Raw genomic sequence first — 14,926 nt, forward strand, 5'->3', positions numbered from 1 at the left:
GGCTCTCACAAATCAGGTAGTGTATCTCTACACTGTACGACTAATGGAAGATAATTAGACAAATCTAACAAATGATCTATGCTATAAATGTACAAACGTGAATCATTTGATTATCCAAAGTTATTTCTAGAGCTTTCGTCACAACAATTTTTTATAGGAAGGCTCCGGAGATGAGTCAGTTGAAAAAAACTATAGACTAATTTGCTTCATATCCAAAGTAGAATTATTCGTAATTGGACTTCAATTAAAACAGGATAAGAATGGTGAATCTAGTCTAGAAATATTGCTATTAGTCTCTAACAAATCAAATCCTTAAAACCAAAACACCTTGCTTGAAGGGGTTAATGTGTCTTTCTGTTGATACAGGTGAATTTTCCTAGAGCCTAGAAGGTGCTTAAATGTATAAATAAGGGTGATGCACTTTTTCATTACAATCTTGAAGGCTTTGCAAGATGCAATACCCCTGGAAAAAAATGTTTTTTGTGTGGTGAAAGTAGAGATACTAACCCAGACCTCAGGCGTAAAGTCCATAGCACTTACCATTGCGACAAGGGTTACTGCCTGTTGTCTTTTATAAGAAAAAAACACAATTAGTTACATTTGGTTAAAAACTTTATAATTCTATTAAATTTGTACATTGAAGCAAAACTACATACACGCTTACCATCTAAAATAAATATTATTATATAAAAATAGTTTACCAACAAACAAAAAAGCAGCTATCACGCCTATTTGTGTATTTTAAATTTAGCAGCACTGTAAGGCAAATAAGACCAGCTCATCTGCCGATTATTGAATGCAGCCGAAATTGATCGTCCACCCAGCGGAGGAGCTATTTCATGAACTCTATGCAAGTTTATCGCTGGCAAAATAATATTATTTTTATTGATTTGGCTATTGAGACCTGCTCCTTGGGGAAACCATCGTCTGCGTCTTGTCGTTACAGCTGCCGATTGTGCTTGATTCGGAGCAGTTAATTGAACAAAGCTTTTATGTTTTGTATAGGCTTCTTGAAAGTTATGCTTTGCTTCGATAACTTTCAAAATTGGTGGCATTCTAGCCATTGTAGCTGAACTTGATCCATTTCTCGATAAACTCTGCTCAGGATTACTTCCCGAACTACTATCGAATTGGCGTGTGAATTTAGGAACAGAATGTGCATTATTATCTTTTCGTGTAATTGGCGCTCTATGACCACTTAGTTTTAAATCAAGTGGAGCAACATTTCCCAGTCGTCTTACAGCCATGGGAATAGAACTTATTTTGAGGTCATTCGCAAGCATACTTATGAGCTTTTCATGTGCGATTATTTGTTTGGTCGGCAGTGGTTCTAGAGACTTTGCTGAATGTTTTGGTTGGTATAATAAGGAACTAGGACCTTCGTTTGTTGGAGTGACAGTACCATCTTCGGGTTCGTCATCCTCGTCATCACCATCGTCATAGTCTCTATAATCATCAGATGTAAAACTGAGACTAGAAAGTTTATCAATTCCCAGAGGAGGATTCTGAGAGCGTAGAATATTGGGGAACTTTTTATGCCATTCAAGAATTTCATTTCTAAGTTCAGGTTCGGCTTCTGACAAGTCTTGTTCCCCACGAAACATTCTTTCAACTTTCTCCCAATCTAATTGGTTTTGTTTGATAGCATCGTCAGCCCAAGGAATTGAACCTATGCTACTTCTGTCGATACTACTCGATGAATATTGTACTTCTTGATAATCCGAGTCCGAATCGGAGGAGGGTAAACTATCATCACGGTAAAAGTATCGTGCAGACATTTTTTTTTCAATTTAAAGCTAATTCATTACAGGCAAAAGTAGTATGTACTTTATGGAAATCTATTAAGTGGTAATATAATTATCGATTTTTGAAAAAATAAAAAATGCACAAACAAAACAAACATTTTAATTGGCTGTCAGTTTTTGTTGTGTGAATTGTTATGACGATTTCCGTCTCCGGAAATGAACTGTGAATGGGTAACGAATTGTGATAATGGTTGATGTCTAGGGTAAAGAAATGTTATTGTGAATTGACGACTGGACCATGTACCCTGGCGGAAAGAAGCTGAAACTACTTATACACATCAAGCATCAGAAATTGTGGAAATAAATATGAAAATTGATTAGTGCTATAATGAAATTATTTATAAAAAGTAAAAACAACAGTTTAAATAAAAGTAAAAACTTGTTTTTATAAAAAGAAAAGGTCAAACTATAGATTTAAAGCAAAACTATTATTAAAATCGAAGCTCTTGTTGCAACTAATGTTTAAGTGTGATCTCGTAGTTTTCCTTGCATTTTGTTCTTAAAATTTGTCATATGAACGAAAAGTTCTTAGGTGGTCAATATTATAAAGTTAATGGCACTTCAATTTAATCTTGTTTGTTATATTTCAGACAAGGGTGAGTGCTTATCACCGACACTGTGATTTCAGTGCAACTCATATAGAAAGCTTGAAATTTATATGTTTCATCTCCCAAAAATATGTTCGATGATATATTTAAAAAATGGTTTCTTTTTTTCAAAGAATCATCCAAAATTCATGGTTGCACCAAAACACGATGAAATAACATAACAACTTTTGCATAGAATTGCATCCCTCGCAAGAAGGTATTTATTTCATTAATTCATATTATACATCAAATGGATCTTTTTTATGCCTCCTTTTCTCTGATTCTGATTAAGTTTTTGGGGAAAAACTTGAATGCTACGGAAATAAAAAATGTCAATGAAGTTATTTACATGTAATTTTTCTGAAATTAATTTCATTTATATTTTTTAATTAATTATTTTACCTGAATGAAAACACATGTATTCTTATGGCTCCAGATTTTTGATGTGTATATGTAGTTGCTTATTTTTCCCACCAGTGTCGCATTTTGACTTTTCTAGTTGTCAATGTTTTTTCGGTGTTTATTTTGGACGATTTATTTTGAACGAATTTTGTCGAAAATCGATCATCAAAAATGAATTTTGGCATTGTGAAAATCTATTGTAACGAAATTTTTTTGTTTTGTTGTCTATTTTTTCTATTAAAATCGAGTTCATAGTTAACAAATGTCTTTGTCGAAAGAGATACAAAATACCAAAACAGATATTTTTCAATTCGATTGACTTTTTTATCGCATCGAAAGTTAAACGACACAGTGAAAACAGAGGCCGAATTACGGTATACGTTCGTTAACGTATGTTAATAGAGACAGCAATAGTCAAAACGTTAACGTGTGCCGTGATTCGACCCCAGGCTGTTAAACACCAGTATAAGCCTGGTACGCAGTTCGAGATAAAATTCCCATACATGTTATCGATAATTTGTATGGGATGCATTTTAGCACGGATAAAATTTTTCGATAATTTGTATGGGAGCTAAAATTTATCTCGAACAGCGTACCAGGCTATAGGAACTGATTTTTGGTTCAATAAAAACGATCAGGATAAAGAGCAGAATCACACATGTTGTTTTTGTTGTACGCGTAAAATTGATCCACATGAATAATAAAACACTCGGCTAGTATTTGAGAGCCACATGATTTTGGATAAAGAGATGAGATCAAAACGCAGACATCTTCATCAATGCAGATTATAGGAAAATTATGGCGAAGATGAACATGTTCGTCGGAATATTTCTTTCCCTCGGAATCTATTTGGTTATCGTGAATATACCTTGGAATTTATTTCTAGGCAAGAAAAAATCGTGTGCAATGACAGTTAAATTCTCCTGGAAATTTATTACCGATACCAATAAATTTCGAGGGAAACTTTTCATGATCATTTTCATTCCCATCCCATGTTTGAAACAACAGAAATATTATAAGAGAAAATTGTGTTCACAATAGACCCCATTCTTTTTGTTTAAGCATTATACCCGTGACACACTGCTAGTATAGAAAATTAGAAACTATACTACGCTAAAAGCCTTAGTACGTATACCAAATTTGTACGTATGTATACAAAATTGTAGTTCTTCGTAGCGTATTGAGTTTGTTATCAAAATTTAAAAAAGTTATAAATAAATAATTTCTCTAAGGGCCAATTTTTCAATAGTCAGTTAAACAGTCAGTTAGCACTTATTCCTCAAATAGAGAAAAAATCAATTTTTCAACAGCCGGATATAGCTTATTCCTTTAATAAAACATTTATTATAGGAATAAATCTATCTGCTTCTTTCAGAGACGAATAAAAATTATTCGAAGGAATAATCTCAACAAAAATAGTGTGTCAATTGTCAAAGCTGTTTTAAAGAAAATATTGATGAAATGGATTTTTTTGAGATTATAAATTATTAAGATGCTTTTTTTCACAAATTTAAAGACCACTAAGGGCCAATTTTTCAATAGTCAGATAAACCTCAGATAGAGCTTATTCCTAGGAATAAAAGTTTTTTTTATATTGACATTTATTCTTCTGATAGTCTAACTGACGATTGAAAAATCAGGGCTAAATTAAAGACCACGTTTAAAAAATATAAGGGAACACAAGAAAACAAAATTAATTATGAACAAAAATGACGTTTAATTTTGAATATTTTTGAATTTGACATTTTTTTTTGTTATTCTGTAAAATAGAGTTTTTTTAATTGAAAAATTCAATTTTGTTATCTGATTGTTTATGAGCCTAATAACTTTATTCGTCGAACAATTAACTGACTGTTTATTAGAAGATTGAAAAATCGGCTCTAAATCACCCTGCAAGAAATATTTTTCTCACCATTGTGAATAGTGTTTTCCCATAAAAAGTTGCTCAATTTCTCCTGTCATCTGTCAAAATTCATAACATCTGTTTTGAATTTTGTAATATTTGGTTATTTAACACAAAAACCAACCAAAACCAAATCATGTTTAGGAAAAGTTTTTTAAAAATTGCAAATGGTGAGTGAAAATTAATTTAATATCAACAAAATAAAAAAAATCTGTATTCTAGTGTTAACACTCAGATCGTTTACCGCAAAACCGGGTCCTATTGGTACAGAAATTACTGAAATTTTAACAAAAGAATTGGCACCAGTCCATCTTGAAGTAATAGATAGCTCGAATGGGTCAGAGTCTCATTTTAGAGTTTTAATTGTATCCGAGAAATTCAATAATCTTCCATTAATTAAAGTAAGTTTGTCTGTTTTGTATGTATGTACAATATAGAACCTAACCAAAATATTTATAGTGCCATCGTTTGGTTACGGACTTGGTCAAAACAAAAATTGATAGTGGAGCGGTGCATGCCTTTTCTGTTGAAACATTAACACCAAATAAATGGAAGCCAGAAAAAGAATAAGAGAAATAAATGATATAGCAAAGAAGATTTCTAATTGTTACAGAATGTTTTCTATTTTTTAATTGTAAGTATTCCTCATTTTTTGTTTGCCGGATTTTAAAAGGACAATGCACGTGCGCTAGTAAACAGCTGACAGGTGAATCGTAGGGAGCTGTTGATTGTCATTTTTATATGTTCACATTATTCCGACTGCTACGAATTATAATCGAATAAAATTCAAATTTAAAAAGTTCAATCTTATAAAATGATATTCCTTTTTTACTACAGCTTTCAGAGTTATTTCCTATATGAATTGTTATTTTTGAAGTTGGTATCATTCAAATTAACCGCTATTAAACGGTTCCTATTCCTATGAAGTAAACAAAATATTTCAGCCAATATTAATCCTCTTTTGACACATATATTTTTAAAAAAAGTTGGCTACCTACCTAAGTTCCTCTATAGGCTTTTTTTTTAACAGAGCTGTTTAAGATTTTTCAAAAAATACTCACTCGTATTGCGATTCATAACTATCATATCATTATTGATAGTTGATAGATAATGAAAGTTGGTATTTTAAAACCTTATTTATGAGGAAACTGCTCAAATTTTAAAAGGAATTTTTCAATTAGATTTCAATTAATAACTGTTAGCTAGCACCATTCTCTGTTTTCAAAATATTTTTAAATTAAGTAATAAGATATCGAAATTTAATTTTTATCAACTATCAATTAATAGTAAGTTGAAAATCGCAATAAATATGACTTTCCACATTTTACATTGAAAAAAAAAAAAAAAAACAGATTTTATTATGACTCGCAAGTCGAACGTTCGATTCGTGGTATAGTATTGTGGTATTCCGATAAGAAAACTACGACAATCTTCTCGCATTGCAAAATGATGTGGCAATATCAATTTTGGAATGCTAAATCGCTTATTAAAGGCTCAACTACCTGGATTCGCCAAATTTTTCTAGCGATTCACAAGTCATAGTAAGGCCATTAATTTAAGAAAAAATGCAATAGGTATTAATGTAGATATTAAACTGCTTATGTAGCAAAATGAATGAATGAGTTTGGTGGACGAAAACGTGAAATGTTGAAATTATAAATACACTAAAGAAAAAAAAAAAAAAAAGAACTGGTTCGATATATGAACTGGTTCCATTTTTGTAGAACATTTATAAGAATAGCTATAAGCAATTTAAGTTTAACGAGAGAATTCTCCCAATTTAATTAGCTAAATTTGCTATTAATAATTACAATAAATATTATAATAGGTATTTAAAAATATAATTAATATGTTATTTACAATGGCATTGGCAACTAAATAGATTGTTTAACAAAACTTATTACTTCTTTTTTAAATTCAACTATTATTTTCAACTATATAACGACTCATATAATAGTTAGAGATTTAGGTGCAGAAAGTCTATTAACATGGCTCTTGAGGAATACCAGCTCAGTAACAAAACAGTTTTAATAAAGGTCTAGGTCGCATACTGAAATTATTTATATTGGCTGTCATACATTTCCGTATGTAGCTTGAGCTATTCCTAGATTTCTTGGACGTTAGAAATTTACTATCAGGAAAAGGACTCGACGTGACGCGACGATATATTTAGGGAACTTCAAAAATTTAAGAAACTACTACATCGAGTTAAGATTAACTATTTTACCTGGCATACGATCTTATCTTATACAAACTAAAAAATGTTACCTCTCTTTTTAACATCGTGGAGGTCTTCATTTAATTTTTTTGCTCACTCTCTAGTCAAAAAATTCATTCTTTTAACCCTAAATAGATTAGCTGAATTCGTTCGACTTACAAAAAATCTGCAGTTTGTTCGTAAAAAATAACTCAGGCCTAGAACATGAAAAATGCGCAGAAAACAAGTCAGCATCGAAAGATAAACCCATAGGAAGAAAAAAAAAATTTCATCAAGGTTTTCTAATATGATTCTAAACTGTTTGTTTTTCTTCATCGCCATTTAACATCATCAGTTAATAGGGGTATTCACGATCGGGTGCAACGAAAAGGTGTAGAAGTGCTAAATTTTATTTACCTATTACTACAACTACAACAAACAAATTTTGCACCATTGTATTTTATTTTTGCAATAGGGTTAGGGTATAGTGCAAAAGTGTAAAAAAATTATAGTCTGTATATTTGGCTGTTTAAGTTTAAGAAAATGTTACACTTTTGCAACGATACAAGACCATTTCCATTGAATTGTGAATACCCCTAATGTTTCTAGTGTCTCGATGAAAGAATTCAAGCAGTGTTCAAAATTGAGTTATCGCTTTCATTGGAGATCTAAGCCCTTTTTCAAAACCGGCTGAGAAAACTTAAAACATGAAGTAATTTCTTAGGCCCAGTTGTACAAACGTGGGTCAGCCTCGGTTCAGAAATTTAACTCTCCGATTTCGTCGGATAAACTCCGGATCTAGTTTGGTTCAAGCATGACTTTAGCTATTTTAACATAAATGGACCTTGAACCAGTGCTAAACTGCAACTTTAACACCGATTTCAGAAGATAAAAGTTGCTGAATCACGGATTAAAAATTTGTACAACCGGCCCTTAATCGTTCTACTCTACTAGAGCATAGCCATTCAAATTGATGTATACACAAAATTCAAAATTTGAAAAATAATATTTTATAATAAACTATAGGTTGTTTCAAATCAAAAGTCCCATGGAAAATTGAGCAAAAATAAAAAAAACTCATTCGCTTACTGGAAGGAAGCATTTATGAGGCAGCTGAACTTTTTCTAAAATAACGATAAAATAATGAAGAACAGTTCTTGATATCCCTATTTTAATTAATTGATCCGTCTGTGAGATTCACTGGGTTAGCCTCAGAAAACAGAGGCAAGTCTCCCGGGCTTGCATTACTCCATATCCGCGGACAATACAAAAAAACATACAATTATTTAATTATTTATCAATTGAAGGCAGTTGTAATAACTTTGCCGAAGATATTGTTATAGGACTAGGTGAAGATAGACCAGAAATGTCCAGTTTTTATGATAGCAATTCATAACTTAAAATTCTATTCACATCTTTTCATTTGTATAATTGGCAGGGGCGTACAATCCCTTGGGGCAAGCGGGGCGACGCACCGGGGCCCCCGACCGCACTCAGGGCCCCCACCGGAGACAATGCAGAAAAGGAAACTGTTAGCATAAATTGAGTAACGAAGTAAATTAAAATGTATTTGAATGACTTCGGATACAAGGGAGACAAATTATGTCATTCAGTGTAATGTATAATTCATTGGCAGCCACAAAATATATATTGATTTGATAAAAAGGTTACCCCAGGGGCCCCAAAAAAAATAAACTGCTTTTTTAAAAGAAAAATTATAATTTTATCTTAGGATCCCAAAAAATATAACTTGAAAAATCTTTGCAACCACAAATAATACATTAGGGGCCCCAAAAAAGCAAAAAACAACTTCAAGCCAGGGTCCTGCAGGGGCCCTAAATGGACTTAAAAAAAAAAAAATTAAAAAGCATTGTTTTTTAAATTAAATTATATTTGTTGATGGATTACTAAGGAGCCCAAAAATATTCATCAAATTTTCTAATGACATGACAAATATTATTTGAGGATACTAAAAAGCTATTACTTCAGTGGTTCAAAACAATCAAATGGAAAATTAAATATCAATTTAGGGGTCCCAACATAAATACATCAGGGCCCAAAATAAAAACATTACGTTATTGGTGGCATTCCGAATATTACATCAGAACAGAGGCCCCAATACCTATTAATTCTTGGCTCCAAAAAAATTATATTATATTTTAGGGGCCTCTAAGCTCTTAATTTTGAGGCCCCAAAAATAATTTTTCAGGGGCCCCAAAAGAAATAAACTATGTTTGATGATGGAAAATCAAATGTGTACACATTACTTCAGAACAGAGGCCCCAAGAACTACCAATTCTAAGCTAAAAAAAATTTATGTTAGGGGTCTCTAAATATTTAATTTTGGGGGCTCCTAGTACAAGTATTTACTTCTTTTAAGATTGAAGTTTTATGTAAGTATAGCAAAGTGCATTACGAACATATTAAAACATTAAAGGGGCCCACAAATATCAAAGGGGCCCCAAAATTTAGTCTTGCCCGGGGCCCCGACGAATCAACGTACGCCACTGATAATTGGGCAGTAAATATCTTATTTTTATTTTTCAATTATTTTGGAGTCGTCACCATAGAAATCATTAATATACAAATTCAGATTTTTCGTTTGCTTATTTTTTTCTCTAGCATTTCTTTCATTCAAACAAGCATGATTTGTTGTTATTTTTGAGTTGATCTGTCGCAATGAGCCAATAAAATTGAGTTTTTTGTTTATTTGTTCTCAATTTTATTGGAAGGGAGAAAATAAACTCTGAGTCAGGACTTTTGATTTGAAACGACCTATAGACCATTAATTAATACATAAAATTTTTTTTTTAAATCTTAAAATATTAAACTATTTTTAAAAAGATTTCCTCTGATAGATTTCTTCTGCCTTATGTATATAAAAACAATTTCCAATTCCAAACTGGCAATAGTAAAATTTTTGTCCTAAATGTACCCTATTATGGCAAAGTCACAATAGACTTTTTTTTAGCAACAAATAAAAAATTGCTCAATTTTGACAGAAATCATCTGTTTCCAAGTTGTTATCAAACACCAAAGCAGTCGCAAAATGTTAAGACAAAATTTATTAAAAGTTATAAGCGGTAAGTACGAATTTTACTTACTTTTTTATTTAGAAAAATTAATCAACAACTTCTAATTTTCAGTTGCTTCTGAGAAAAAGTTTTACTCAAGCATGTCAGGTCCAATTGAAGTTGCAATTCGTGAAACACTTTCCGAGAATCTATCACCAGTTCATATGGAAATTATTAACGAATCTTATATGCATAATGTTCCTAAAGGTTCTGAATCCCATTTCAAAGTTTTAGTTGTATCGGACAAATTCAATGATCTTCCTTTAATTAAAGTAAAATATCTTAACAATCAACATCGATATGAATTAATCAATATAAATTTATCTTCTTATAGCGACATCGTTTGGTAAATGACCTGGTGAAAACCAAACTTGAAGGGAACTTCGTGCATGCTCTATCAATCGAAGCTAAAACCCCAAAACAATGGGATCCTTCTTACGAAGTTGAACCAAGTCCCAATTGTCGAGGAGGTTTTGGAAAATAAATGAATAAATTTTATTGAGGCTTAATTAACAAAAAATAAAGTACTTTGTTTTTTTTTTTTACAAAAATTCTTAAAATTAATAATATTACTGACTTAAGATTGGTCTGGTATATTCAATAGATAACACATGAATAAATATTAAGTTCCAAATAACATAGGTACAACATAAATTAGTAGGACAAGTGTTTGCTCAATATTAACACATAAATATTTTACATTTGTAGAAATAACAAAAACAAAACAACACAAAATTAAATAAGAATAATATTATTAGACAGTAGATTTTTTGTTTTAATTAAAGTATGTAGTTTTAGTTAAAGATTTGTTTTTACTTAACGTTCTTCAATAAAAATAAAAAAAGTAACCTAAAAGTTCAATAAAATTGTTAAGAATAGAAGTTATGATAGTTTCAACCTCTATGATTTGCAGAGCTTTCTTTTAAATAGAGGTGGGAGGTGAGAGGGGTTATCATTTTCTGTTTCAAAAATTTCCCCAGATCTTTGATTTAAAATACTTACCGGTGAAATATAATATCTGTCTTGAATAGCAAAATCTATATTATCGTCACGTACATTTTTTAAAAGTAAGTTGTCATGGAATTCAAGCCCAGATAATCTTTTCTTGGCAATCAAAGGTATGACAATAAGTGTACTATTTTTGATTCTCTATACAATGTTGCATTATGATGCCACTTGCCACACCCTTTCAAAACATTGCCACCGAAAGAGATATATGAAACCAGACTAGGAAACCATATATGCTATAATTGGCCTTACTAAGGTCTTATACATTAATAATTTAGTGTCCTTATGTAATTCAGATGAATTAAATTAGTGCTTAAGAAGGGCTGCAGATTCCTTGTCTAGTATGTGTGTTCGCCTTAAGTTTCTCGTCCGATGATACTCTTAAATAATTTTTTGGAAAATAAATAAAACAAATTATTTAAAATAAAAAATAAAACAACCTTTTCCATTTTTTTTTATTGACAACCTACAATATGATCCACTTGATTCCTTGAAGATAAAATTACATCATTTACCCCTACCCCATCAAAAGCTGATCCGCACAAACTCAAAGGGAGTTTATGTTTCTTAACATAATCTCGAATTCCATCTACTCGTGCTTTATGACCAACAGTGTATTGTGGAATACATTTACGTAGTATGTGTACCCTAGAAGTTTTTGGTTCTACTTCGATTCCCAGAATGTCATGAACATTCTTTAAAGCCACATCAAGTATATCCTTTTCTGTTGGATTCTTTCCAAACAATTTCTCAAACCAATGTCCACCCAACATACAAGTGAGGACAGTATTGCCTCGCATATTAAAACAACAACTATCGAAGATCACACCCAAAATGGGTAGATTTTCAATTGGAGGAACTAGAAATCCAAATGCTTCTTGTTCTAGTAAATCTGGCGATCTGTATTGAAGATTGACCACAGCAACATCGACATAGGGAATTTCATTTAAACGACCAGCCAAGTCTGGGTGTTGTTCTTCGACGGCAGTTGCTAGTGTAAAGGCTGGCAATGAACTCACAACATGGTCAGTGGTTATAGCTTTGTCATTTATACATATTTCAGCTGAACCGTCTTTTGAAAATGTTACTTTTTGACAATTGGAATTGAGTTGGATATCAGAATAGATTGTTAGGTAATCGGCCAATGTCTTGGGTAACATCTCAAGTCCACCTTTTATAGAGTAAATACTCCATTTTTGATCTTTTGCTAACTTGGGCAATACTCCTTCTGATTGTTTCTTTATAGCTTTCTTTTTATCTCGAAAAAGAAGTCCTTTAATAACACCACCATGTTTTTGTTCCCATTCAAAAAGATCATTCATTAGAAATCTAACACTGATTTCTTTGGCATTGCCAGCACAAATGCCACAAATCATTGGACTGATTGCATAATCAGCGATTTCTTTACCAAACCTCCTTTCAACAAAATCATACATTGACTCGTCGTTTATTTTTTGCTTTTTGCTACCAGCTCTAAGATCATGGAATAGAGCGGAAATGAGGGGTTTTGTAAAAGGAGGTAAGGTTTTAAAAGCTCCAGTTAAACTATTTGGAAGCATATTGAGTCGACCTGTTAACAAAATTAGCTTAAAAAAAACAACTTTGTAAGAATTTTGTTTCTCTAACCTTTTGCATAGACCATTCGATTTCTTGCCGCCGGATGAGTATCACAAATTGGATAAATATCTTTGTTTAAATTTAAATCTTCCAATAGTTCAAGTGTATTGGTAGCAGCTGGTCCTTTCGTTCTTATCGTTCGAGGGCCTGCCTCGAATATAAAGTTTTCGTCGTAGTGATTCTCGGAACGAATCCAACCTCCGAGGCGGTTGGATGCTTCATAAACTGTGACTGGGTTCACGAAGCGACGAGTAAGATAGTAGGCGGCTGATAAGCCACCTATTCCACCTCCTAAAACAGCCGGCATAGTTGAAAGATTTCAATTTTCTAAAGATTATATTCAATAAAAACTTATTAATGATTGTAAGCTATTGTCATATTCTTTAAATTAAATTAATGATATAATAATAATGTTTAAAGACGGTTTGTAGTTAGTACCTAGTTTATTGTTTTCGAAAACACTTTCACATATCAGTAAAAATGGATGATTTTCAAAATCAAGTCAAAATCAGCTGTTATTTATTATTCGTTTAAAAATGAATTTTTTGATGAATCGAAAAGTAAATTTTTATTAGGCGTGTTCAGTCTTCTGAAACTATTGTTCTACCCTGTGCAGCAGATACTTTGGTGCACACACTCGGTATATTTTTGGTATGATTTTTTTCACACAATAGGTGTGTTTTTTTGTTTATCTATATAGATTTTGTGCAGAAAAACGACATCGAGATTTTTGAATTCAAAACAATTTACGTGTTAAAAACAACAAAAACTTTATCTGTATAGATTTTTGAAAAATCCAGATAATTATCCAGATTTTACTTTCTCTCGATAAAAACAGTAGTGCCAAGGTACTTTATTTGTTGTGTTCATACAAAAATATCTGAAAATATTAACAAAAAAAAAAGCGGAGAAAACGAGGTTTGAAAAAACTCTCATAGAAAAAAATAATCAAAAATTTGTTTGACATGGTTGCATTGAAATGTTAATATCTCGAGATATACGCAATGCACTTTTCAGATAAAAGTCTTAAATGGATCCTGATAAGATTTTTGAGCAGATATGTATATAAAATTACCAAAGTTTTTTCGAAAAATTAGAAATAAAAATAGAAAAGTTTTCACATTTGATTTTTAAAAAATCGAAAAAAAATTCAATATGGCTACCTTCAAACGCTTATAACACAAGAACGACGCAACTAATGTTAATGGTCATGGTCTTAAAATGTAGCTAAGAATATACAGATAATTTTTGGTTTTTTGTGAAAAAAACAATTTTTTTGAATCCAACATGGATGCCATGGCCAAATGAAAATTTTTGTTTGCATCCAACATGGATGTAATGGCCTTCCCACTACGGAGTTAAAATAAAAATAAAACAAAAGCAACATTTTTGACAGACAGCTGCCAAAGTATATGTACAGTGGTGCCAAATGTTTGCATGGATTTCAAAAATCCCGATGTCGTTTTTTTGCACAAAATCTATACCTATAGATAAACAAAAAAACACACCTAATAAAGCTTTTTGGTAAATTATTTTGAGTCTAAATGAAAACAAAAATTGATTTGTTGCCATAGCTGTTGTGAGTAGTTTGAAGGTTGAAGGAATCTTCAACTTTTGCCTTTATTCTACTTTCTATGGGTAACACGAATTACATTAAAATAGACTTATTCTGAAATTTGTTTTACTAATGGTAAAGAAATAGTTAAATATTTTTTTGTTTTCTGTATAGTTTAATAAATAATAAAGGCTTGGCCACACCGGAGGGTATGCGGTAGAGGTACGGGTAGCGGTAACGATATTTGTATGAAAAAAATTCCACATCTGAACGTTGATATGTCAGTTTGGAATTTTTTTCATACAAGTACCGTTACCTCTACCCGTACCGCTACCGCATACCCTCCGGTGTGGCCAAGCCTTAAAAAGTTTAAAAAATACTTGTGAATTATACCTAAGAGATTTTATTTTATATGAATGGGTGACTGTGGTGTATACGTAACTTTATTTTAATTTTTAAACTAGAACTTTTGAATTTTTAGTGCATTATAAAATCGCTTTTCGGTTGTTAAAACTGCATATTTTTTGGGCGTTTTAACTTAAAAGAGCAAAGTGTATGGCAAGAAATGTTTGAATTATTAAAATAATTAATTTTTTTTGCCAACGCAATTTTTTTATTAGGTGTATACACACCGGCTATTCTAATAGTCGTTCGAATTTGAAAACGGAAACGAAAATTGAATCCGTACGGATTAAAAACGGTTGTTCTGATTTCCATTCGACTTTTTTGTTGGAGAATATTGTTTTCCGGTGAATCCGCAAAATGTGTTCGAATACGG

The 14,926-nt window shown here is 31.6% G+C and overlaps 4 protein-coding genes across 4 annotated transcripts; 2 read left to right on the forward strand and 2 right to left on the reverse strand.

Moving 5' to 3' along the window:
• Positions 1-688: 688 nt before the first annotated feature.
• LOC129914600 (uncharacterized) lies at positions 689-1,937 on the reverse strand. Its single transcript, XM_055993924.1, has one exon. The coding sequence runs from the start codon at positions 1,776-1,778 to the stop codon at positions 729-731; it is 1,050 nt and encodes a 349-aa protein (XP_055849899.1). The 5' UTR covers positions 1,779-1,937; the 3' UTR covers positions 689-728.
• Positions 1,938-4,711: 2,774 nt separating this feature from the next.
• Positions 4,712-5,502, forward strand: LOC129915654 (bolA-like protein DDB_G0274169). The gene is made up of 3 exons (XM_055995302.1): positions 4,712-4,867; positions 4,920-5,098; positions 5,157-5,502. Exons 1-3 carry the CDS (start codon positions 4,834-4,836, stop codon positions 5,265-5,267), a joined length of 324 nt encoding a protein of 107 aa, XP_055851277.1. The 5' UTR covers positions 4,712-4,833; the 3' UTR covers positions 5,268-5,502.
• A 4,342-nt stretch (positions 5,503-9,844) lies between these two features.
• Positions 9,845-10,551, forward strand: LOC129915628 (bolA-like protein DDB_G0274169). Its single transcript, XM_055995250.1, has 3 exons — positions 9,845-9,977; positions 10,041-10,240; positions 10,303-10,551. The coding sequence occupies exons 1-3, from the start codon at positions 9,944-9,946 to the stop codon at positions 10,450-10,452; spliced, it is 384 nt and encodes a 127-aa protein (XP_055851225.1). The 5' UTR covers positions 9,845-9,943; the 3' UTR covers positions 10,453-10,551.
• An 842-nt stretch (positions 10,552-11,393) lies between these two features.
• Positions 11,394-13,105, reverse strand: LOC129915627 (protoporphyrinogen oxidase). The gene is made up of 3 exons (XM_055995249.1): positions 13,032-13,105; positions 12,603-12,920; positions 11,394-12,546 (listed from the first exon to the last, which is right to left on the reverse strand). The coding sequence occupies exons 2-3, from the start codon at positions 12,898-12,900 to the stop codon at positions 11,432-11,434; spliced, it is 1,413 nt and encodes a 470-aa protein (XP_055851224.1). The 5' UTR covers positions 12,901-12,920; positions 13,032-13,105; the 3' UTR covers positions 11,394-11,431.
• Between the last annotated feature and the right edge of the window lie 1,821 nt (positions 13,106-14,926).

Source organism: Episyrphus balteatus, chromosome 3 (assembly GCF_945859705.1).
Source record: "Episyrphus balteatus chromosome 3, idEpiBalt1.1, whole genome shotgun sequence".
In the NCBI taxonomy this organism is placed as follows: Eukaryota; Metazoa; Arthropoda; class Insecta; order Diptera; family Syrphidae; genus Episyrphus; species Episyrphus balteatus.